General features: G+C 46.4%; 1 protein-coding gene across 1 annotated transcript; it reads right to left on the bottom strand.

Moving 5' to 3' along the window:
• Window positions 1–3,864: 3,864 nt before the first annotated feature.
• adra1aa (adrenoceptor alpha 1Aa) lies at window positions 3,865–10,546 on the bottom strand. Its single transcript, XM_018731620.1, has 2 exons — window positions 9,608–10,546; window positions 3,865–4,787 (listed from the first exon to the last, which is right to left on the bottom strand). The coding sequence occupies exons 1-2, from the start codon at window positions 10,524–10,526 to the stop codon at window positions 4,312–4,314; spliced, it is 1,395 nt and encodes a 464-aa protein (XP_018587136.1). The 5' UTR covers window positions 10,527–10,546; the 3' UTR covers window positions 3,865–4,311.
• Window positions 10,547–24,233: the final 13,687 nt, after the last annotated feature.

Here is a 24,233-nt window from a genome sequence, read left to right on the forward strand (position 1 = left end):
CTTTCATGCCGATTTGTCAAAGAGAGGATAAAAGAATGCGATGGTGGACAGGTGGAGTAGAAAGAGGACAGAGGAGAGGGAAGATGGTCTAGTCGACTAGATCTTCTGATGCGGAAGAGGTCCATTTTTGGTGGGTTGGACCATCTTGAACAGAGACTGAAAACCGTGAAGGTGATCACTCTCGGTGAGGAAAACAGTTGTCACAGTTTTTGAGAGAAACCATAGACAGTTGCCATCTCCCCCCTTAAATCCCATCATGCATCCAGTCCAGTATCGTATTACATTTATTTACTTAGCAGGCACTTCAGAGTGACTTTCAATGGATACTATGTAGTGTTATCAGCCCACACACCTTATTCACCAGGGTAACTTACACTGCTAGATAAACTACTTACACTGGGTCACTCATCCATACATCTGTGAAACACACACACTCTCTCGCTCTCTCTCTCTCTGTCACTCACACACTATGGGGGGGGGGGACCTGAACAGCATGTCTGGAGTGGGGGAGGAAACCCCTGCAGACACAGGGAGAACATGCAAACTCCACACAGGCTGAGTGGGGATCAAACCCATGTTCTCTTGCACCACATGGGGCGTTGAGAGACAGCAGTGCTGCTTGCTGTGCCGCTGTGCCACCGTGCCGTATTACTGTGTTGTAAGTAATTCTAATGTCCAGTGATTTTCCCACTTCAGAAAGACATTCAGCAGTTTCTGCAGCTCAGTCCCTGTAAACTGGGTGGAGAAACACTACAGGATAAATACACACACACATATATAAATTGTTAATTTTCTGAGGTCAGTTTTGTGTTCAGGAAATCTTTAATTCTCTGTTCTCAGTTGAAGCTGTTACTAGTACTGGTCTGTTAAATGTTGTTGTCCAAGAAGTCCTCACAGTATAGAAGAATGTCCCACAATTTTACAGTGACCGTAGAAAGAATAATTTAGTCTTTTCTGTAGCACACTGGAGAGCCTTTGCTGGACCTCCTGCATTTTTCCATCAGACTACGTTTCATTACGGCTCAAACAGTGACTCGCTGTGAACACCAGAGGGTGCTGCAGCTCTCAACACCTTCATACCCAGTGTCCCCCGCAGTGAGACACGACCTGTCAGTCTGCCCGCTCTCTCAGCCCCGATGAACACAGTGACATTTTAAGGCCCCTTTCCGGAGTGGCAGTTGTTCCCCCACGGGGACGGCCGGACTCCGCTCCTTCCTGTGAATCGACACCTTTTAGCGCTGGAGCCGGTGTCTGTCCCTCACCTGCGAAGCTCCTTTTGCGATTCAGTTCCTGTGCTTTGGCATTTTCATATCACTTTTATAATGTCTAGTGCATTGCTTATAAATAAACGTAGAGACACACACACACACGCAGAATTCTGTGTAATAGAACTGTTCTGATCTGCTTTGTTTTTGTATGTAGTCCTGCAGAGAGGCAGTAGCTTTATCGTGTACAAATGTGCTCGTGTTGGTTGTAAGTTGGCAGCAGGGCTAAAGGTCGCAGCACCGAAGCAACACGGTGCAGAACGAAATGTGATCATCGGAAGCAAGACCTCTCTTCCATCCACAGCGATTCGATTCGACAGCAGGGGGCGCCACGCGGCCGTAGCGCTGCCGTCGGCGTGCGCGGCGCGAGGTGCCTCTGGCCCCAGACGAGAACGCGATTGTTTGCTTGATGTTCTGCGCGAGGTGGTGGGCTTGCTCTGTACCCGTCACAAAATTACTGGGCGTAATTAGCCTCCCGTTGCATTTCTCCAAGTGTTGATGTTCTCTTTGCTCTGAGCGAAACAGCTTTCCTGGGAGGAGCCCATTAATACTGATCACACAGCTGGCAGCACCTGAGGTGCAGTGTGAGGAGCTCGTGTGGCACCTCCTGCTGGTGAACTCACACCAGAGTCCAGTACAAAATGTGTATTCGCCAACTGGATCTCTTCACGACGCGTCAATCGTACAAGTGCCCAGCGTTCGCACACGTTTACACACACGCTGTTTACACACCGCATGCTCTGTCGCAGAGGGGAGGGGGTCCAAAACGGAGAAGCGGAACTGTTTACAAGTCGTGAGCAGCATGTGGCTGTCGTCTGTTTGAGTGCTCTAATGAAGATGAGAAGTCCTGGAAACTGTGAGAGCAAACACGTATAGGGGTGTGCGTGTCTGTGTGTGTGTTTGCGAGTGAGTGTGAAACAAGACTGACGGGGGCAAATGCCCCGGTTCAAGGACTGAGAACTGGCATCCAGAGGTTTTCTGAGGAGACAAAACAGAAAGATTAACGTTCGTCATCTTTCCTTGCGAACACCCAATGAGACGAAGACAGGAACCCCAGAGTGTCTCGGGGAACGGGATCAGGAACAGGAAGTTGGCAGAGGAACGTTCTCAGCTCCCATTTCCAACAGTTAGCTGGGACTAGAGGGGTCAAAGTCATAAGGCTAAAGGTCGTAAGGACACACTGCTGTGTGTTTGCAGCTGAGGGGGAAGATGCTCACAGCCCCAGCCAGAGGCGTAAACATGAATCTACATCCTCCTGCCTGTTTACATCACTAAGGATGCAGCAGTGTGGTGAAACGCTGCAGGAACCATCAGCTCCGTCTTGAGAACTGCAGTGGATGCTGAAGCAGCAGTCGCAGTGGCACTGAGCAAAAAACCATATGAAAGATGGACTGGGACTGTGGCGTGTGTGTGTGTGTGTGTGTGTGTGTGTGTGTGTGTGAGAGAGAGAGAGAGAAAGAGAGAGAGAGCGAGCGAGCGAGCTCGTGGCCTTCCACACGCTGTCCCTCTGCAGTGGAATGCAAGGCTACCAGGCTGTGAGAAGATTCCTCCACATTTCGACAGCTCATGGTGCGCTGGGGGGGGCTGTTGGCTCTCCAGGGCGTCATCCTTGAACCCGGCACCGTGGGAATTCAGACGCCCCATGTGCCTGCAGCCATCATTTGCAGATTATAGACTGACTCCTTGAGAAAACCTTTCGACTCCCAAGCTTTTAAAATACCTCATTTTTTCAGCGGGAATGTGATGTGGCAGAGAGAATGAGGGTTCGAGGTCCCGATCTAGAGCAGGCAGTACTGACGGCATTGAGGATACACTGGGTAGTCTGCTGGCACCGTGACCCCTGAACTCGGCACAGGAAGGGAAGCAGGTCACACTCATTTCTCACAGCGGACCGAACAGGCAGCAACATGAGACCACTTGTACAGTTGCTTCACACATTCCCTCTGTGCGTTTTCAGTCTGTACAGGTCAGGTGTATGTGTGTGTCTCTCATTAAACCCAAGAACGAAAGGAAGTTTCAGCAAAGGACACAACTGCAGCCCAAGTGTCGCTCTCTTACTTTACAGGGGCTAAACCCGTATTCGTCCAGCGGGCGGCGCTCTACCTGCACTCTGGCCAAGTTCTCCACAGTCAATTTACCGTGCGCTCAGAATAACCTTCCCGATCAGCGTCTGTCCCCGTGTCCTCGATACACTGGTGTCAGCATATGCTCTCCTGCGACACGTAACGATGGCCAGATATTCGTCATTAGATATTACAGAGGTTTGCGGAACGCAGAACAAGAAAGATCTACACAGTAAACGGTCACTTCCATGTGGAACATGGACGAAAGAGACCATTCTGGAAGAAAGAACAATTCCCAGCTAAGAGATTCACAGACGCACAGGTACAGGATGCTCTCCGTAAGGGTCAGTGTGTAGGTGAATAGTGAGGAAATATGGTTTTTGGCCAAAGGATGAACCACGCGATGTAAGAACAAAGAGGGATTCTGCTGTTGGACAATTAAATCAAGTTCCCCTGCCATAAAAATGGAAAAGTGAATAACTCTGAGGTATTAACTGTCAAATGTGTGCACAATCACAACTAAAAAATATCCATGTAAGCATGCTTTTAGAAGAACTCAAACTGTACAGAAAAGACAAAGTTAATATTAAGGTCACTGTTTAGATGCAGAGAAACCTTCTGAAAGGACATCTGTACGTTCCCTTCAGTCATTGCAGTGCTTGTTTCGCTCATACCACGCTGGCCACCTCACAGTTCTCCAGATAAGCTTAAACCAGCACATTGGTTCGCAGTGGTCTTCTGTGTTGTATCCCTGTACCATGCTTTGTCCTCAGCTTTGAATACCGCCACCGGCTCACACAGCTGGCTGTCTCACTGAAGTCACTGTGCAGGTTGAACACCTTTCTCAAGGGTGCAGCGGTGAATCTGCTCCTGGGACGTGACCCTGCAGTGTTTCGTGTCCACAGGTGCTACTCCCCCTCCTCATGTGTGGGACTTCATGCCCCTACACAGCTCCGCTGGCTCTGGCCTCTGACTTGGCGCTCCTACAAGGGCTCGCCCACCCAGCCCAGGGACAGCTGATGAACCTTAGCGAGTGGTGGCTGAGGTGTGCCAGCTGTGCCACAACTGCAGGGATTGGACTGCAGGCGTAATGGGCGCGATGCCCCTCGCACGCAGCAGCAGGCCCTCAGCAGACGTTTGCTGTGCACGCGCGCTGCCTGGGTCCCTGCGAAAGCCTCCTGGGGTGAGGCCTGGCTTGGCCTGGGGCTAGTGGTGGGAACGCAGCTGGGGGAGGGCCTCGGGGGGGTGTTGAGGGCTGATGAACGGCCAAGGGCGGGGCCCAGATGAGGAGCGCTCCGGTGGCTATGGCAACGCAGGCCCAACACGTTCTGGAAGGCCCTCTTGAACTCTTTACTGGAGCAGGGGTAGATGATGGGGTTGATGCAGCTGTTGAAGTAGCCCAGCCAGAAGGTGACCTTGAAGACTGTGTCTGAGGGTCGATGGGCTGGAAAGATGGAGCCTGGAGACAGACAGACACACAGACACCGCAAGGGAGGCAATGAGAGATATTCCATGAGCTACAGTCACACATCCGATAGAACACAGGAACAGGGGCTCATCCCAAAGTGGACATTCCACATATTTACAACATATTTACACCTTATGCTGCTAATAATTGCAGTTTCACAGTCCTGCAAAACAGGTGTTTCTGCATCAGTGTGTTTGCCGAACAGCGGTGTGAGGTTGGCACCCTCATCTCCTTAAGTCCGAGCACAGGCAGGGGGACGATAGACACGCGATCCTTGTACACAAAATCCTGATGGGAGGAAGTGTTGACAGTGAACTGAGGATCACTGTCACACAGGTGCAACACAAGAATGCCGTGCCACAGATGGAAATGTTTAAAATAACAAACATGAAGGAGATTCTTCAGACTAACAAAGGCTTCTGGGATTTTAGAATGAGTTTCTCTGTGGAGCAGTGGAGACCCAGAATGTTCATTATTTCACATCAGCAGTGAATACAATTTAATGTTGACAGTTATCTCAAGTCCAGTAAATCAAACTGAGCTGAATGGCCTCCTTTTCTTTGTGACACACTGTCTTCTTTGGCATAAACTTGTTGACGGATGTATCGTTCTGCCTTTCTTGTAACAGTAGTGCTGCTATATAAGTACAGTACATAATAACATGTAGAGAACTGCAATTATGCAGAAAATATTATATCCATCACACTTAAGTATACGCGTATGTAAGTACATGCATACTTACATATATTCTATAAACTGCTATTCAGGGAAAAAGCAACAGCTGTGCAGGTCTGTTTTCCAATGTTTGGTCACAAACATGAAATATGGAAAGTCTTCATATGCAAAATCTTGCAGAGAGAAAGGCAATAACACCTCAAGAGCTAATGATTACTCTGGACAGACGCATTTTACATGTTCAATGTACATTTCCCAACACTCTGTTGCACAAGCCTGTTCCAGGCAGCACTGTGGTGTTGGCTTACACCATTCTGGCACAAAGCTGCTTTTCATCATGGTTAACAGTTTCCTACAAATTTCCTGTATAAATTCTCTTTATAAATATGATAGAGAGGAAGCCATGATCACAGAGTCCACGGGCAGCACAAATCACAACCAGTAACAATGAATCAGTTGTGTGGAATTTCAACAGCATGGTGCAGACCACGACCGGTTAAAAAATCCTATTTGTGACGTGGTACTTTAATGAAAAAAGCCAGAATGGAGGGCAGCCTTAAAATGACCACATTGGGCTTCTTAAAGCATTTGGTACAGCCATTCCTTTCTCTCACTCTGGACATTTTATGGGGTGTTAAAGGGGAGGCGGGAAAAGGATTCCAAGCTGTCAAATTTTGTATGAAACATTTATGCTGCATACAATTTTATTACAAAAACAGTAGCGAAATAACATGATTCTGAGCAAAAGGTGATTTATTTGAAAAGATTACTCCGTACAATAGTAGCCAAAGCTTATCAGCTTGTCCCAATGCACCAGAAGCAGAGTGATGGATGCTGCTGCCGATTTCACTTGTACGCCTGAGCAATGAGGCTGTGTGTGTACAGGGACTTGGGGTGGGAGAGGGGCTCAGAGAGGGGGTTGCTTTCCCATTGCCACTGGTCAGGGAGATACGCTGCTATACTGGCAGCTAAGCTGCAGTCCTAAAATCAAAGACAGCAGGCAGGTTAATTGATTTTGAATATACTTTGATTGCACTAAAGTGGGGGTAGTAGGTCAAGCCGGGGAGGGGTGGGCCATGGTATGGGGGACAGGTACACTGGGTGGTGGGTTCGGAGAAGTCCTCCTAAGGAAGATTTTGTATTCAGCTTCTCCATTTCTAACCCTTCATCAAGTGGTGTCCAGCGATGTCTGTTTCTGTTGTCCTCTCTTCACACCGCTAGAGCGCTGCAAAAGCCCCATCTCTCAATAAAAGGCCCTGTTGCCATGACGCACTGAGCTGTTTTATGTACGGGTACTTTTATATAGCTTTCCAGAGGGCCATTAAACACTACAGGCCTCTTTCAAGGGCCCCTTGCTCCTTTCACTATAGAAATTTGCTGAAAAGCAAATAGCAGAGCCGGATCTACCAAAAGTGAAACGTTCTTTACAGCATCACATCAGACTGGCCCCGGGCTGAAGACGCCAGAGTGAAACTGCTACGGGCGCTTTACTGAGGTGAGCTCCCTTTCACTGAGCACTTGGTTCGATTGTGTTTTCTTTTCATATTGTACCAGTTTTATCTCCTTGTAGTGGTAGGGACAGCTAGTGGACTAGTAGTTAGAGCTGCTGCCTTTGCACCCAAAGAGTGCAAGTTTGAGTCCCAGCTGTAGTATCCTTGAGGAAAGTACTTGCCCACATGTAAAAATGGGTAAATAACTGTAAGCAGCTTAACGTTATCAGCGGCTTTTGAGAAAAGCGTCCAATACTGTGAAAGTTCTTGCAACCTCCTCGAAAATCTGACAGGCAATACACACACACACTTTCTGAACCACTTGTCCCATACGGTGTCGCGGGGAACCGGAGCCTAACCTGGCAACTCAGGGTGTAAGGCAGGAGGGGGAGGGGACACACCCAGGATGGCACACCAGTCCGTCGCAAGGCACCCCAAGCGGGACTCGAACCCCAGACCCACCAGAGAGCAGGACCCGGTCCAACCCACTGCACCCCCTCTGACAGGCAATATAACATGCATAATTCTTACATCAGTAAAAACAAACAATTCCACATGGAAAAGGCTAAAATATGAGTGTTTTTCTAAGCAATGCGGAATGGCCACATATATGAGTAAGTATTTTACATGTAATGTAACGTACGTTGGAACCATGTATACCACAATGACCATGTACATTAGCTTAAACGTAGTTTAACCTAAAAAGCAGTTAATTTAAATGTTTAGAAATTATATCCGTTTTGAAAGATGACTGCTTCTGCACGCCACTGTAGGTGGCAAAGGGAAATGGCCTTCCCAAACATCTTAATTTGCGATTAGATTGTCACAATTAGTCTTGGTTAATTGCAAGATGTTATATGGGACAAAGCTCCTCTCTGCTTATGAAACAGTAAATGATGCAGATGTTTGGTTAAGTTCGGAGTTAAAAATGTGTTCCTGGGCCAAAGTCGCAGGTCTCCAAGCAGTAAAACTGAACTCCCATTGGACCCTTTGTGTACTTTCTTGATGCAGCCCTTCTGTTTTCTGCATTGTACACTTGAAAAAATGTGGCTTTAAGCCAGTTTGTTATGCTCTCTGTAATCCTTCTGGGAAGACACAGAGATTTCCTGCCTTTGTTGGCACTCCATATGAACCTGGTATCACTGTGAAGCACCAAGGTGAGACCAGCTGCCTGTCTCACTGTCACATACACACATTCTCAGAACCGCTTGTCCCATACGGGGTCACGGAGCCTACCCGGCAACACAGGGCATAAGGCCGGAGGGGGAGGGGACACACCCAGGACGGGACGCCAGTCCGTCGCAAGGCACCCCAAGCGGCACTCGAACCCCAGACCCACTGGAGAGCAGGACCGTGGTCCAACCCACTGCACCACCGCACCCCCCTGTCTCACTGTCATTAACCCAAATAATCATCGCTAAAGCCTTGATCAAACAGAGCCAAGTGAATGGTTAAAATATTTTCTATAAAACTAAAAACTAAACATTTACTCAACTTGACTGTTGGAATACATTCTAGTGATGATAAATTTACTGCAAAAATGACCCATGACAATCTCTGGTAATCACTACTAAAAGGCAATAAAAATAACTTTAGAAATCTTAAAACCACTTCACTTTTTGTCAACTATATGTTGTGTAAATGTAATTGTGTCATCTTTGAGTTGAAACAATGATTCCAACGTATAGCAGTGATTTTTCTTTGCGGATTATCACTCCTGTGAGAAATCAATGAGTCTGGGGGACAAAATGCACTACAATGGGCATAATAAACATACCTTTTCAAAACACAACTAATAATTATGAAAGCTATGTCAATAATACAGATATTACTGACAATTTATTATTCTGCTTTAGAGTTGCACAACTTCAACTGTGTAAACAGCTATAATAAAGAAAGACGTGGTCCTTTCCCTTTGTGCCTGTTTGAAAAACTGAATGTAAATTTAAATAAAGCTGTCTTCATTCCTCAAGGCTTCAATCAACTTTTTGCCAATCCCCAGATTAGTGATAACAGAATGATACAAGAGTCATCTATATATTTTTTAAGTTAAATTATAAGTTTACTTTTTTGTTTTTACTTAAAGAGAATTGCCTGTGCAATTAAGGGGTGCGGTGGCGCAGTAGGTTGGACCACAGTCCTGCTCTCCAGTGGGTCTGGGGTTCGAGTCCCGCTTGGGGTGCCTTGCGACAGACTGGCGTCCTGTCCTGGGTGTGTCCCCTCCGCCTCTGGCCTTATGCCCTGTGTTGCCGGGTAGGCTCCGTGACCCCGTATGGGACAAGCGGTTCTGAAGATGTGTGTGCATGTACAATTAAGCAATTGTTTGACAACTGCATCACATTCACCTTTTAAGGCCATAAATTATTTAAAAGCCAAATATTTCACAACAAGCATCACATAGCTTTCATACAAATATTGTGCTATCATTAAATGGTATTTTTCAGCTCTTTATAGAAAGAATTATTGAAAGTTTTCTTTTACAGATAGCAATAATGTCATTAAGAAACAGGGCATTCTGCTATCAGTATGTCATGCATATAGATCTGTTAAAGCAAGAGTAATATACAAAACCACGTGACCACAGGGGTGACAGCAAAACCGGCCAGTGACTGCCTGCGAGAGCCAGAAAGGTGATCTGTGACTCACCAATGGGCAGCACCAGGAAGAAGGGCAGCCAACAGAGCACGAAGCAGCCCACCACGATGCCCAGGGTCTTTGCGGCCTTCTTCTCACGGGAGAACTTGAGCAGGCGCAGAGTGAAATGTGTGCGGCTGTGCAGCGCCTCATCATCCGAGACAGCGGTGTTCCCACGGTGCATACGCAGCGTCACACCCTCCAGGTCGGAGCCGGCTGCTTTGTGGCCCTCACGCAGGCCAAGGGTCTCACGCCGTGCCACCACGTAAACACGACAGTACATGGCCAAGATGATGGTCAGCGGCAGGTAGAAGGAGCCTACGGCCGAGAAGATGGCGTATCCCGGCTCCTGGTTGACAGCACAGACAGACTCGTCCTCAGGTGCTGGCTCCCTCCAGCCCAAGAGCGGCCCTGCCGAGATTGCAGCAGAGAGGGCCCAGAGTAGGGCCAGAGCCAGCAGCCCACGGCGCTCTGTCATCATGGCCGGATAGCGCAGGGGATAGCTCACACCAATGTAACGATCCACCGAGATGGCGCACAAGCTGAGGATAGAGGCAGTGCAACAGAGCACGTCTACAGCAGCCCATATGTTGCACAGGAGCCGGCCAAACACCCAGCGGCCTAGGATCTCAAAGGTAACAGAGAAGGGGAGCACAGCAGCACTGAGCAGCAGGTCAGCCACTGCCAAGTTTGCAATAAAGTAGTGGGTGGCAGTGCGCAGGTGTCTGTGGCACAGCACCGACAGGATGACCAGTATGTTCCCAAGCACCCCGAACACCAGGAAGACTCCCAGCACAAGACCCAGTGCCACCGCTTTGGGGACATTAAGGTCTGGGGAAGGGCTGTGGATGCACCCTGAGCAGTTCTGAGGTAAAGATTCCAGAGTCATGTTCTCCCCAGAAGAGCTCATCTGGCCACTGTACTCGGTCATCGGCCAACAGAGGAGGGGAAGTCCTTACACCTCTATCTGATACATCACTAGCAGAAAGCAGATGTCAGTGTGTTCCCCAAGTCGCACTGAATGAAGCTCATTTTCTCATGTCAAAAAACACGGAGGACACTGACTGGGGAAAATACAGCTGATAGAGACTTGGTACATAAAGTTCTCAACTAATTACACATATTGCCCTAAAACAAAATCCTGAAAATTTTGTATTGCTGTTCACCAGATACAAGCAACAACATTGTCTTCAGAGCATCTGTTGCGAATGTTGTCAGTGAGTTCCATACAATTCAGCATGAGCACATATGGATGCAAAAGCTCCTACCCTTGTACATCTCTGCTTGGTCATCATTGTGCTGAACTTCCTTCCAACTGCAACAATAGCAATGTAGAGTCTTCAGGGACATCAGCAGTGGTAACTGTGTGATCTGGCCTCTCAGATTCTTCTTTGCTCACTCACTCTGCTCCTTGACCATTCCTTTACTGCTCCTTGACAGCTCGTCAACTCCTCTTTGACTGTTCCCCCTTCTACGCACCCAAAAGTTTTGTAGTGAAAACAAGTTGAACTTGGACTCCTGCCAGCGCTCTATATGAATGCTGCAGTCTCCTCCAATGTCACTTTAGGAACAGGCCATAGATGCCTGACATGCTCCGGGCTACCATCTGTCATTTAGTTTGACTTCACAGGATGCTGTATGAGGTTCTCTCTCATTCACCACGGTATTTCTATAAAAATACAATCCATAAAGTAGGGCTAATAAGCCCTAGTGGAATCTGGACAGGGGGGTGGCGGTATTTTTGGTTAAAGGGCACGTCCATCTCACTGTGTGCCTCACCAGTGTGGGAACAGCTTCTGGTTCTTGATCACGTTCGGAGAAGACAGCAGAATGAGTGCAGTGTCCTGGAAAACAGAGAGGGAGACCCCAAAAAACCTATAAACATCAGCACTGAACTGTACTGTACTGACAGCCCCACTGCTAATTGCAAGCACACCGTATAAATTGACATAAATGTAATGGATTTTGTTTTGTTAAAGTCTAGATTGAACCTTTTCCATGAAGCTTTCCACAACTCTATGTTGTCAGAGTCAGTGTACTCTGGGTTTGAGTACTGTTCACACTGACATGCAATACTGACATGCATGAATGATGATGATGATGATCATCATCATCACCATCATCATCATTATATAATAATAATAATAAGAATAATTTTATGTAGGACACAAACATTTTTGAGGTACATTTGTAAAATATTTTTATGTATGGAAAAATATTTGGAAGATACACAACTGTTCTTACAAAACATCTCTGCATATGTTAAAATATTTGAAAATTCATTAGAGATTTATAGGAAATTATGTACATAAGGTATCTGTAAGACATGTATGGTGCTTTGCAGAGGATTCGGGACATCATTAATATCTTGGTATTAAAATGAGCACTGTTCTCTCTGCTTGCAAGACTATGAAACGTGCTTCAAACATTTTTGAAAATGCAGACTTTTCTCTCTGTGTCAGATCACCTTATATTCACATAAGGGTGAAATGTTAATTTCGACAGACTCATTATCTGAGAGAAACAATATCTAGTCTTCTGTTGCTTCAGACTACATTTACAATTACATTTATTTAGCAGATGCTTCAACACTTTAGACTACTATATAGTGTGAGAAAAAAACAATGTAAATTTATGAAGTGTTGCTTTAGCTTACTAAAGATCAAATGTTTATGCGGAAAATCAAGGGATATTGCTAGTGGTTATTAGGATACTAATAAGAGATTTAAACCTATTGCAGAGCAATAACATCCAAGAGAATCCCTGCCAAGAGAAAAGTCCGTACAGACTTTTTTCAGGAAGATTTTAAAATCCTTTATCTGCCCCTTTTACTGATTGTTTCTGTGGAATCAATGGTCTATTTCCTGCTTTGCTCAACACACTGCTGTGCTGCATACTGAATGACTGGAGACTTCAGAGAAAACAGAGGATTCAGCTGTATGAGAGACAGGGCAGCTCAAAGCCTACAGAGGAGATACTTATTTGTCTCCTGTATAATAGGACCATGCTATTGTACCACTGGAAATCCTTGTATTAATTCAGAAAATCTCTTTCTTTAAAAGTTGTTGGAATGGTTACTGTGCAAGTAATATCTGTTCAGATACTGACCAAGTTCATCAATCAACCAACAACCAATTCACCAATGAAACACTGAATCAATTAATTAATTAATCAGTTAGTCACATAATGGCACACACAAAGTGCTACCTAACAGGTTTGTGTGAGAGAACCATGGACATCACACCGTGGCACACCTCCAGGGAAATTTCTTATCTCTTTTGCACCTGTTGAAGGAAAGAGGGTGAAGGATGACTTTCTGCTGCCCCCAAGATCAGGCCAACACCCCATTCATTACCCTCATCCAAAACCACCAAATTTCCACTGCTAAAAAGGAAGCGATTTCATGAGATTTTATTTCTCCTTAGAGGCAGCAAAGCCAAGAAAAAGTAATGAGTCACAAAAGGAGTTGGATGGAAGGGCTAACAGGCAGTGAGTTAGTAAAACATTCATCAAGGATGATGAGCAAAGGGAGCTGGTAGCTATTCCTGCAATAATACATCCTCTGCCTCCATACTTACATTGCATTTATTCATTCAGCTGATACTGTTCTCTAAAGCAAACTACAAGTATTTACCCATTTATATAGCTGAGTAACTTTATTGGAGTAATTTAGAGTAAGTACAGTGCTCATAAGTACTAGAGCTGGAAACTGAACCTGTGACCTTTGCATCCAAAGAGCGCAGCTCTAACCACTATGCTACCAGCTGTTTTCCATGTTGCACTTCATATCATTTTTAAAATTAAAAGCCACTTGTGCATGAGGGCTACATAAATTTTCTCTGTCATGCACATTTCAGATGAATGCAGCTCCTGTCAATGTTCATAATTTGTACAGCAGTGTTGAACAAGAGATCAAGCTGCATGCACACACAAACACTCAGAGAAACACAATCACTCACATAAGCATGCATACCCATGTATTTTGATCACGGCATCGTTAATGCTATTTGTCACATTGTTACCTTCGACTTTTTGATCCAATAAACAATGAAAAACGTCACTTGTGAAAAACAGGCAATGAAAAACAGCGATGGCTCAGACATTGCCAAATACCATTTCACTCTGGTTTTCAAATTGCGGAAAGGTGGTTCACTTGTAAATGCACAATCAGGATGTGCAAGCTACAGGAACAACTGATTTGCGTTGGCAATTTTTCTCTTGTGGAGGTAAAATACACAATCAGTGTTTCTATTCTCTTCTTCTTTGGCTCTTTAAATGGCATCTTTCAGAAAGACCTAGCTTTCTGCGGTACGCTGTTTTACATATAAAACGTGCTCAGAGGAAAACAGCCCTTCAATGATTTTAAAATACATCAGATTCCTTTTAATCTTGGCGAGGTTTTTAATAGCCTGAAAAGCCTCGGTCGACTGACATGTGGCTGGGTAGATGGGAAATTAACAGTCTGTGGAACCATCTAAAATGCCATTTTTGCAAGGTGTACTTGAATTTATCTATCTTAAGCTTTTAATATTTTATCATGTTTCTGACTAACAGTCAGAAAATCAGTAAAATAGGTCTGCTAAAGAATCATAGTTTTAGAGTCAGAAAAGAAAACAAGGTGTTTCGTCAGTCCCATATTTTTCATCCTAGGTCATTACAAATGTTTTTCTCTGTGTCACAGGCTTTTTAAACCAAATGGACCCATTTGTCCAGCTGTTTGTCAGGGGAGATACTGAAATTGGAGGTGTATGTTTTCCACAGAGACATTCCACCTAAATGATGCACTTACACCCCTTAGAGGCACACTGATGAGTACACGCCACTGATATTTTGCTCTGCTGCTTTTGGCAACACTCGGTTGTATTAAAATCTCTCCTGGAATGGGTCCAGGAGCAGCAGAGCATGGAACAGTCCCTGTGTTCCACTGAGACACTCATCCCCCACTGAGTCAGTTACTGTTCCCCCTGTGATCCAGTCACCTGTCCCCACTGTCAACCTGTTATCCTACAGTGACCCTGTCACTCATGCGCCAGTTAGCCCGATAGCCATGCTAGCGACCCAGAAACCCCGAAGTGATGCAGTCACACCCGTTGAGTCAACCATTCATCCCCAGTGAGTCTGTCAGTCATTGCCAGTGATCCAGTTACTAATATCCAAATGATCCAGTCACATAGCTTCTAGTGATCTGGTCACCCGTAACCAAATACTCGATACACTCATTCCCAAATCGTCCAGTCGCTCATCTCTCATTTATCTAGAAAATTACACCTGATGGTCCAGCCACTCATCTCACAGTGAGTCAACTAGGCTGTTTCTACAAAAAGCTGGATGCTTTCTCTTTATTTTGATTCAATTTTTCAAGTTTTTTAGAAATTACATAGAAAATAATTTTAGATATGACAAAAAAAGATGCAAAATAAACTATAATAGTAAAGGAACTGACAGCTACAGGTTAGGATTAAAATCCTTTTCATACGAAGAGTACAAAGTTACAGTAAATGTCTCACTGGCAGCCTTCTGGTCATAAGCCTTTAAACACTATGTGAGCTGCTGTCCACCTGAGGAACAGAGTTTGTTCGCACTGCACTCCTTCGTTCACTCAGTGTCTTGGTACTATTGTCGGAAATATGAAGAAATGTAGTTACCCTGTCTGTTTCAAAGAAGTATTTTTAAAAAGATTTCTGAAGTATTTAATTTTGGGACTGAAAGACTTGAAAACACCATTTCACATCATTACACTTGAGGAGTTTTAAAATTAACAAAGCCTAAGGATGTCCACTAAAAATGGAATAGTTAGTACGGTAAAGTGAAGGAAGGAGCGAGCGAGTGAATGAATGAGTTTGTCTGAGTGAAGTGCCAAGGAGCGTTACTGCCGGAGAACTGAAGGACGAGACCGACGACGACAAGGTAACGAGCATCCAACAGAGAGAGTGTAAAAAGATGCAGAAGGACAAACACACACTGGGAAAAGGCTGTAGGAACTTACCGTACGTATTAGTAATGGGTTCCTGAAGTAATCGGCCGGAACAGGACTCTTCAGCGGGAAATTCTCTGCTCTTCTTGCTCTTCTTTTCTTTGCGAAATATCAGGTTAAAATTGCACAGCGTTGAGCCTACAGATACTACTGTGTGTGTACTGATGATGATGATGATGATGGTGCAGAAAGGCGCTCATTCTCTGGGTACTGCAGTCAGCGTAGTGTATTAAAACAGCAGTACCAATCCTCAAATCATCATTTTCGCACACAAAAAGCTGTAGTTTCACCTCAGTTTTACCACAGCTGTTCTTTTTAGCCTTTCTTTTACCTCAGTTTTACAACTGTTGTTTTGCTTAAAACTATTTTAACCTCAGTAATGTGTTCTTTTTTTAGCTTTGGTTTTACCAGTTTTACTTGTTCACCTTGTCCTTAACACTAGCTCGGTTTCAGCAGTTTTACCTGGTTTTACGTCGTTTACAAGTGAACACAAAGTACACACACACAGGGCAGGCAGGTGTCCCTCTGCTCTGCTCTGCTCTGCTCCTCCTCGTCACCTCGTTCTTCGACGTTCGTGTACAACAACAAGTTCTTCGGCTTCATAATAACCGTCTTTCCTAACAAATTGAAATTCCTTTCCTTTAACGTGGACTCTGTGTAGAAGAGTGCGGTGCGGTGCGGTGCGGTGCGGTATAAAAGCATAGAACGTCGCGTCGCCTCACAACAAGTCAATTATTTCACCCTTTTTGTGACTCACAGAGCGATGGTCATGATGATGCACTAACTAAGTCTAATAGTACTAACTAGTATGATACCGCCTCAGAAAAATAACACGTCCAACGAAGGACGTCCCGCAGTCTTTTTTCAGTCTGTCCGGCTGTTCTGTCTGTTCCGGTGTCCAGTCACCGGTGTCCGGTGTGTCCGGTGCTTGTTGAGGTCTCGGACACTGGACGAAATTTCACGACGTTCAGCGTTTCATCATTCATCTCCTCCGATCCGTTCACCGATCAGTGTTCGCTCTCATCTGCGCCTCCACGCCGACCGACACCGAACCCCGGCTACGAGCGAGCGCGCGCGCGCACACACACACACACACACACACACACACACACACACACACTGATAGAGAGAGCACGCCGCGGATACGGATACACACACTCCACACACACACCACTTACATTCACTTACTCTTTATCCGCACTGCCTACAAACGCCACTTAGACACATATTACCTACAAAAACTCTCTACACACCGCATGCATGGCCCTAAAGCACATACTCTGTAAAGACACACACACGCACCGCGTAGGTACACACTGTTGTCAGAAATACACACATACGATACGTAAATATACACGCAACGCACATACTGTCTTACCCACACGCGCACACACCATAACTACGGCGTATGTGTTCACTTTGAAAAACAGTAATGTAGTGTAATGGGACCATTTTTCGGTTTCATTGTGAACTCGCCTTCTCCTTAGTTTCTGCAAAGACTTCCTTGCCTCTGGTCTCCATGATTATAGACACCAGGGCTTTAATTATATTTATGACCTCAAGGTCGCAGGTTTGAATCTTTCTTGACACCTCCAAACCCCATAGTGGACCTCAGTGCCTCAGGCAGTTGCTCCTCTGCAGAAAGTCTTAGATAAAATAGACGGTAAGAAGGTCTGGAAAGGAGCGGTGAAAGCAGCGGAGGGAAGGTTCGGTCCGCTTGGATGTGCAAAAACCCTCTTCGTTCACTCGGGTGTGGCCCAAGTGTGTACTGTGAACAGGTGTTATTTCGTATGCGGGCAACTGTGAGAACTCCTTCGTACAGTGTGAAATATCATGCGTGATGTCTAGGAACAACAACATGTGCAGTATGACTCGTGCAGTACTGATAGTCCTTCCGCTCGTATTCTTTCCTACCTCTCTGAATGCGGTTCCAGGTCTTCATCATGATGCGCATGTCCTTTCTACTGGTCCTTTAGGCCTCAGCCACTGGTCACTCCATCACTGGAAGACATGCAAGCTGACAAATTTCATCTGCTGTGGATTTTGCCAAGAGTTGTAACTATTATTCCAAAATTCCTTGCTCCCTTTTGAGGAATCAGAACCTGGTCTTTCACATTGCAGTTGTGGAAACTTACCAACATGCTAACAACTTTGCTTGAACACTTCTGAGATCCAGAGACCGGTCACCCTTTGCAAATTGATCGAAGGTGAGAGTCTAGATAAAAAGCAATCCGAATAAGAGAGCAAAACAGAACAGTAGAAGGGACTTCCTTGGATTAGGGTTACTGTGACCGACTTCTTGAGCCAGACCTACCAGTGTGGTGTTCTCTGGAGAGCACCTGGTAGCAAGGTGACCCACACAGTCCAGCCAGTCTCAGCCTGAAAAGACTTCTCAGAGCAGTCCTTTGGGCTCACTACCCACATGGGAGAAACGGATGTACACGACTCTCTCTTTATCCGGACTTAAATACCGCTTTACAGAATCTGCAGTCAGATTGGTGAGAGGTGTCCGTGTGTAATCGGGATTAACAGCCTCTCTGATCTTAACCCCAAGTCATGAGTTTTTGTTGGACTTCTGTGCAACTCACAGACTGACCATAAGAAACACCCGGCTGAGCACATGGACACTCACACGTTAATTAGTATCAGAGTATCTTAGGTCAAAATTCAGTTACTGACATTGTAGTTGCATCATCGGGGTAAGTAATAAGGATCTCCTCCACCTTGCAGTACCCCAGTTTCCCAAGTTTTAAGAGTTTAAGTACCACCTAAGGAAAAGCAGAAGGAAGGGGAGAGCAAGAACTCATAGGTAGTCACAAACGGTAAAAGAAGCAATCGTGTTAAAGAAGGAGGCTCTTTGGTCATAGACAGCTCCAGATTTCAACATTCCAATAAGCTAAAAGGCTGTGAAGGTAGCTATGACAGAAGTAAAAGCCTGCATATGGGAGCGGGTTGAAGACTTAATGGGAAGTCGCATTAGAATGTCCTTTAAAAGGTTCTGGTAAACTATTTGGTGATGCAGGAGTGGAAATCAGAGTGTTACCAGGCCTATGGGGCAGTGCTGACCAACATTTACTTTTACATGTATCCATTTAGCACATGCTTTTCTCTAAAGCAACGCACATCTCGGAGAAAGATACAATGAGAGCATCACCCCAACAGAAAGAGAGACCTGGATGCAGAAATGTGATTCTAAAGCACAGTTAATTTGTCACATTCCACAATATGAACAAATGTACATTACATGAATAGCTGCATAAAGACCTCAGCTGGGGATGTCACTGGAAGGTGGAAAGTACACCTGAGGAACTCCTGAACCCAGCAGGTACGTCCTTGTCCCATAAAGTAACACCACAGGCTTGTTAAGGATCAGAGTCTATGTCTTGGGCTGTGTTTGCTGTAGCAGCTACACAATTCGCAGTCGTAGAGCTGCAGGGGAGGATAAGATTTGTCTTGAAATGCTGAGAGTACTGGATGTTGGAATTTCTTGGGCGCTTCAATATTGCATAGATGTTTGGGACAGTGTCTCTGGACCGACAAACATGGGTGGTGGTTCCCATCTTTAAAAAGGGGGTCCAAACAATGTTCTTCAGCAACCGAGGAATCACTTCTCTCAGCTCTCCTGGGAAAGTCCATACCAGGGCGCAAGAGATTAGCCTATGGGAAATTACAGAGCATAACATTCAGGAGGAACAATGGAGATTTCATTCTGCCTGTGGAACTGTGGACCAACTCTTCACCCTCACAAGGATACTGCAAGGTCGTGGGAATTTCCAAACCCAGTTTACATGAGCTTTGTTGACCTGGGAAAGGACTACGATCGAATGCCCTGGATGTTTTGCCAGAGCCTCTTTGCCTGCCATTTGTTCTCTGTAACTGCACATCCAGAGCTGTCTGGTATTTCGATGAGCTTGTTCAGTGTAGGGCCTGGACTGTGCTAAGGGTGTGTCTTGTAGTCTTTTCTGTGCGTAGTTTTCATGTTGCAGTTGGGTTGGCAGGGTTCTGGGTACAAGCAGCAGAAATGAGATACTTATGAATGGTGGTGGAGCTCAAACTCTATGGAAGGGTAAGGAGCTCAGCAATCAGGGAGAGCCTGGAAGTCTCTGTCACTGCTCCTCCATGTCAAGAGCAGCCAGATAAGCTGGTTCAGCCACCTAAGCTGAACGTCCCAAGATCAGCGCCCATAGGAGGTCCCCCAGGTACACTGAAAGGAGATTCTAGAACTGACTCAAGACACACTGGAGAGATTACATCACCTTCCAGTCTGACCTTGGAACTCTTGTGGATCCCCAGAGCAGCTGAAGACTGTTGGTAAAGAAAGACAAGTATACTCTGTCCTGCTTGGCCTGTTGGCATCACAACCCTCACGAGATTAAGCGGTTCGAAATGGACAGAACGGATAGATGTTCGATAACAAAGCGACATGTATTATGAGATACGCTATATGGTACTGATGATCTTCCTCTACCTATCTGCTTTCAGGCCGATGTTGTTCTACCACTGCTTCTGATGTTCACAATGCATATCTCCTCTTTACTCATGCGATGGTCTTCGGTCACTGGCCATCTCACCACAGAGTGCTGGAGGATACCCCAAGGGACATATTTCTTCTGTGGAAGCTTTTAAATGGATTGCCAGATTATTGTTCAAAATATTATTTTAACGTGGGTTATTATTGTCATTACACTGCTTATCCTTCTTACCTGTTTGAACTACTGTGTGATTACCACATACGTTATTGTTGAATTAACATAGATCTAACAACTTCTTCTATAGCCATGACTACCATCACTGTCTTAGGAAAGACTGACAGGTCTTAAATATTTAAAAACTTGGGAACAGTGTAGCCCCATTATCTGTTGAAACTCTAAATTACTTATTATCCACCTGCAAAGCCACAATAAATTTTCACACAACCAGATGAGATTTATTACAGCTGTAAAGTGTGGTCTCTACCTTAATTTGAAAATTATATGTATCATTCTGCTCTCTTGTTCTGACTGAATTACTGAATATATTGTTCAGCACATGACACAATGGAACTCATGAGTGGAAAGAAGTTTCAGCCAGGAGTGAAAGTACAGTATGGACGTGTATTGCAGGACCTCAGGACCTTTTGTCTTGTACGGTCTGTACAAATGTTGCAAATAACAATGATTAGCATTTTGGGGGCTCTGTGCATAAATAAATATATATAATCTCAGAAAGTACTTTGTGCCAAGTTTCCTTCTCTACATACTGCAGCTGTGAAATTGACCGCGAGGCATCGCTGACACTTGCGATGATTACCCCCTCATTTTAAATTCAAGACCATTTCCATTCAATGTGGAGGCAAATCTCGAGCTGAAAGTCATACTGAGTTCTGTTTGTATGCTTGATTTGTGCACTCGAGGGAGGGAAAGCGCTTAGGGGATGCCAAGCTGTATTTTGACATCACTGTCTTTAATGGTGATTTTTCTAACTGTAATTCTAGTTGTTTATTTGCCTCATTCTCACTGTCCACCAACAGGACACCGAAAATCACAGTGTTTGTCAAACCCCCGGTTCTGCTTGATGCTGAAGGGGGAACCATAGGCAAGTCCATGACAGAGCAATGCACATTAGAGCACATTTCCCCTCTGCAGCGCTCCCCGATGGAGCGCAGGAGTAATGGAACAGGTCAGATTCGGATCATAATGTCTGGCTTGGGAGCCGAACAGATGAAAAGCAGGGTGTGTGTGTCTCGCCGTCTGCGCCCTCAGAAATCTGCTGAACGTGTGGAGAAACGAAAAGAACATTCGCAACTGTGACATAATCCACACTTCAGACATTGCTGCATTACCGCATTTCTGTGGTATTATCGGTTAAAACGCTGTCCTTTCTGACTGATTAACTTTGATTACTCAAACAGGAATGCATCGTCTGCACCGTTATGATGCTCTGTCTTAGAGACACTGATAACAGGTGTTATGAGGATGCTTATTACAGGCTGTGAAATCCAAACCCTCTTACAACCCCCTCATAGAACGGTGTTTCTCAGGGATGGTCACCATGTCCTCCTCATCATCATGGTCCCCTCGTCACATTGAAGCAGCATTTGGGGAGCACCGGTCTGTATGTTAGAGGACAGGAGGGTAGGGCTCAGAGGAAGGCATTGGTGGCATCATCTGTGGACAGCACTGAGAATAATGCAGTGGAAGGGAGAGAAGACAGCACGGCACAGGAGAGGGCAGAGGGCAAATTTTAAGTTATGGTACAACATGACAGAGGGTGCAGAAGCAGGAGGGAGAGAGGGACGGAAAGAGGTCAAAGGCCGAAGGACTGTAGGAGGGACAGAAGGCTGCCTGTATGAGTGCCCCTGACACGCAGGTTGAAGTCACCCAGGAGGCTCGGCGGAGTGTCGTACCGTGGGAGAGAGCTCAACGAGATGTCGCGGTCGTCCGGGAAGCGGCCGGGAGGGCAGGGGGGCGACAGAGGAGGACCGCAACCAGTGCGGTTGGGTCAGCGATGGAGACAACATGCAATTCAGAGGAGGACAGGTCATGCAAGTGGAGAGGGAGAACAGAGTATTCTCACTGGGGAGAGATGAGCAGGCCTGTGCCTTCACCTCTGCCAGAGGTTCGAGGGGTGTGGGAAAAGGAGTAGTTAGTGGAAAGGGCTACAGGAGTGGCTGTATCTCCCGGGGTCATCCAAGTCTGCAGGTCCGCTGAGAGACGGGGGGCCTAGGCCAGGGTCAAGTCGGCGTCATCCGCTGCACGCTGGCAGCTCCAGAGTCCCGCGAAGAGGGTGAAAGAGGGTGAAGGGCTTCGCAGAGGAAGACGCACCAGGTTGCTGTAGCAGCGGAATCATCTGGGTCTGCGATGACGGTAATAGCGCTGAGTGCAGCAACTGCAGACGACTTCAATCTGAAACCTTTTCGGTGCTGTGGTGGACCGCTGCGTGTCACTGGCTGCACTATGGAGCTACCCCACTTACATCAGGCAATGACAGCGTAACTGCAGCGCCCTCTGTTACACACAGCTATCCCTGCGCACATCTGCACTTTGACAAACACACATGGACACACAGACAAGGTTACACACACTCAGTCGGATAATCACACAGAGACACACACAGACACACACTAGACACAGAGATTTCCACCATTTCACCTGAATGTCTCCTGACGCGAGACTCTGCCTCATGACCTTTGCTTTTCATTTATGTGTTATTATCTTCTGCCCTTTTCCGCTTTCTGCCCTTTCCTTTGTACTCATTTCACTGCCATGTTGCCTTTTTTATCTCTATAATTTAACGGTCAGTGGAAACGGCGGTTGCAGCGAACGGCGCAGATTGTTTAGGAGTTTGGTACCGACTCACCTGGTCCTCTCAGATTAACCCCTTCTCTCCAGCCCTTGTATCTCACACACTCACGCACACACACACACACACACACGCGCGCACACACGCGCCCCAGGCCAGCCCGCTACAGATCCGCTGATGAATTTCCGCTGAGGGAGCAGATGGGAGTCGATGCGTTTCGGAATGAAAGGTGCGGTTCTCATCGTGCTCTGCTTTTCCTTGCTGGAGGCACTGAGCACTAGGGCTCTGAAAGTGTTTATCATTTACAATGAGCAGGAATGGGACGCGGCTGAGAAAAATGTGGACATCCCGATGCAAATCGATGAAGCTCATTCGAGACGGGAGCAAACAGCGGCGCAGCAGGTACACAAGTTGCACCCATAGGCTATGAGTTCGAGGCCTGGGTGGGATGCCGTTGTTGAACTGTACAGACAGGAAATTTGGGGGCAGTTTCGACAGAGCATTATGAGCATAAGATGTAAAAATTGTGAGTATCTTTGGACAGCTTCCTGTGGGACACCCTGCCGGGGGAGGTAAATGAACTGCGTAGGAATTGTAGGCCGTGACGGGAGCTCAGAGCTAGACAAAGGCCTTTGAACGGGGAGGTAAGTCACATTTCCAGCGCTGCCGGCGTCTGACTCAGTGTGAGCCGAGCTCATCTCATCTCACTCGTTCTCCACAAACAATTGCGGAGCTTTTCCCCAAACAGATGAGAAATCGAGTCGCCGGTCAAAGTTACAGCGATAAATCAAATGCAGAACTTTGCGGCAGTCTGCAGTCGGGCTTGACGTGTGTTTAAATGAGGCAGATCCTTTTGTTCTCTTTGCTCACTCGGGGTGGGGGCGAGGGGGGGGGGGGGGGGCGGGGAGGCGGTTGTTGTTGGTGTTGCTGTTTCGTTGTTGATCTCAGAGGCCTGACAAACTGACAGAGAAATTACCCTCCGGACGAAATGTGACACAGCGAACTTCCTTCGGTGCCCACAGTCCTCGTGCTGCAGTGTGTGTGTGTGTGTGTGTGTGTGTGTGTGTGCGCATGACTTTGCCCGGTGTGTGTCTATATGTGTTTGTACGTGCGTCCATGACTTGGTTCAGTGTGCGCATGCAGTGTGTGTGTAGGACCGCCGTGTTCCATGTTCGCCGCGCGTGTGTGGTTTGTGTTTGACACTCCGGCGAAAGTGCTGCTCGTTCAGCCCGGCGTTTCATTCAGCCTCCGTGAGCGTGGCAGGTAAGAGCAATCTGAGCTCCTTCCGTGTCCCCCGCCACGTGTCCCCCGCTGTCTCCTCGCCCTTCTCCTGCTGACCCAGCTCTCCGGCTTCCTCTTGTTTCATCTCGTTTCCTGTCCCAC

The sequence above is a fragment of the Scleropages formosus genome, chromosome 17, assembly GCF_900964775.1.
Source record: "Scleropages formosus chromosome 17, fSclFor1.1, whole genome shotgun sequence".
NCBI lineage: Eukaryota > Metazoa > Chordata > Actinopteri > Osteoglossiformes > Osteoglossidae > Scleropages > Scleropages formosus.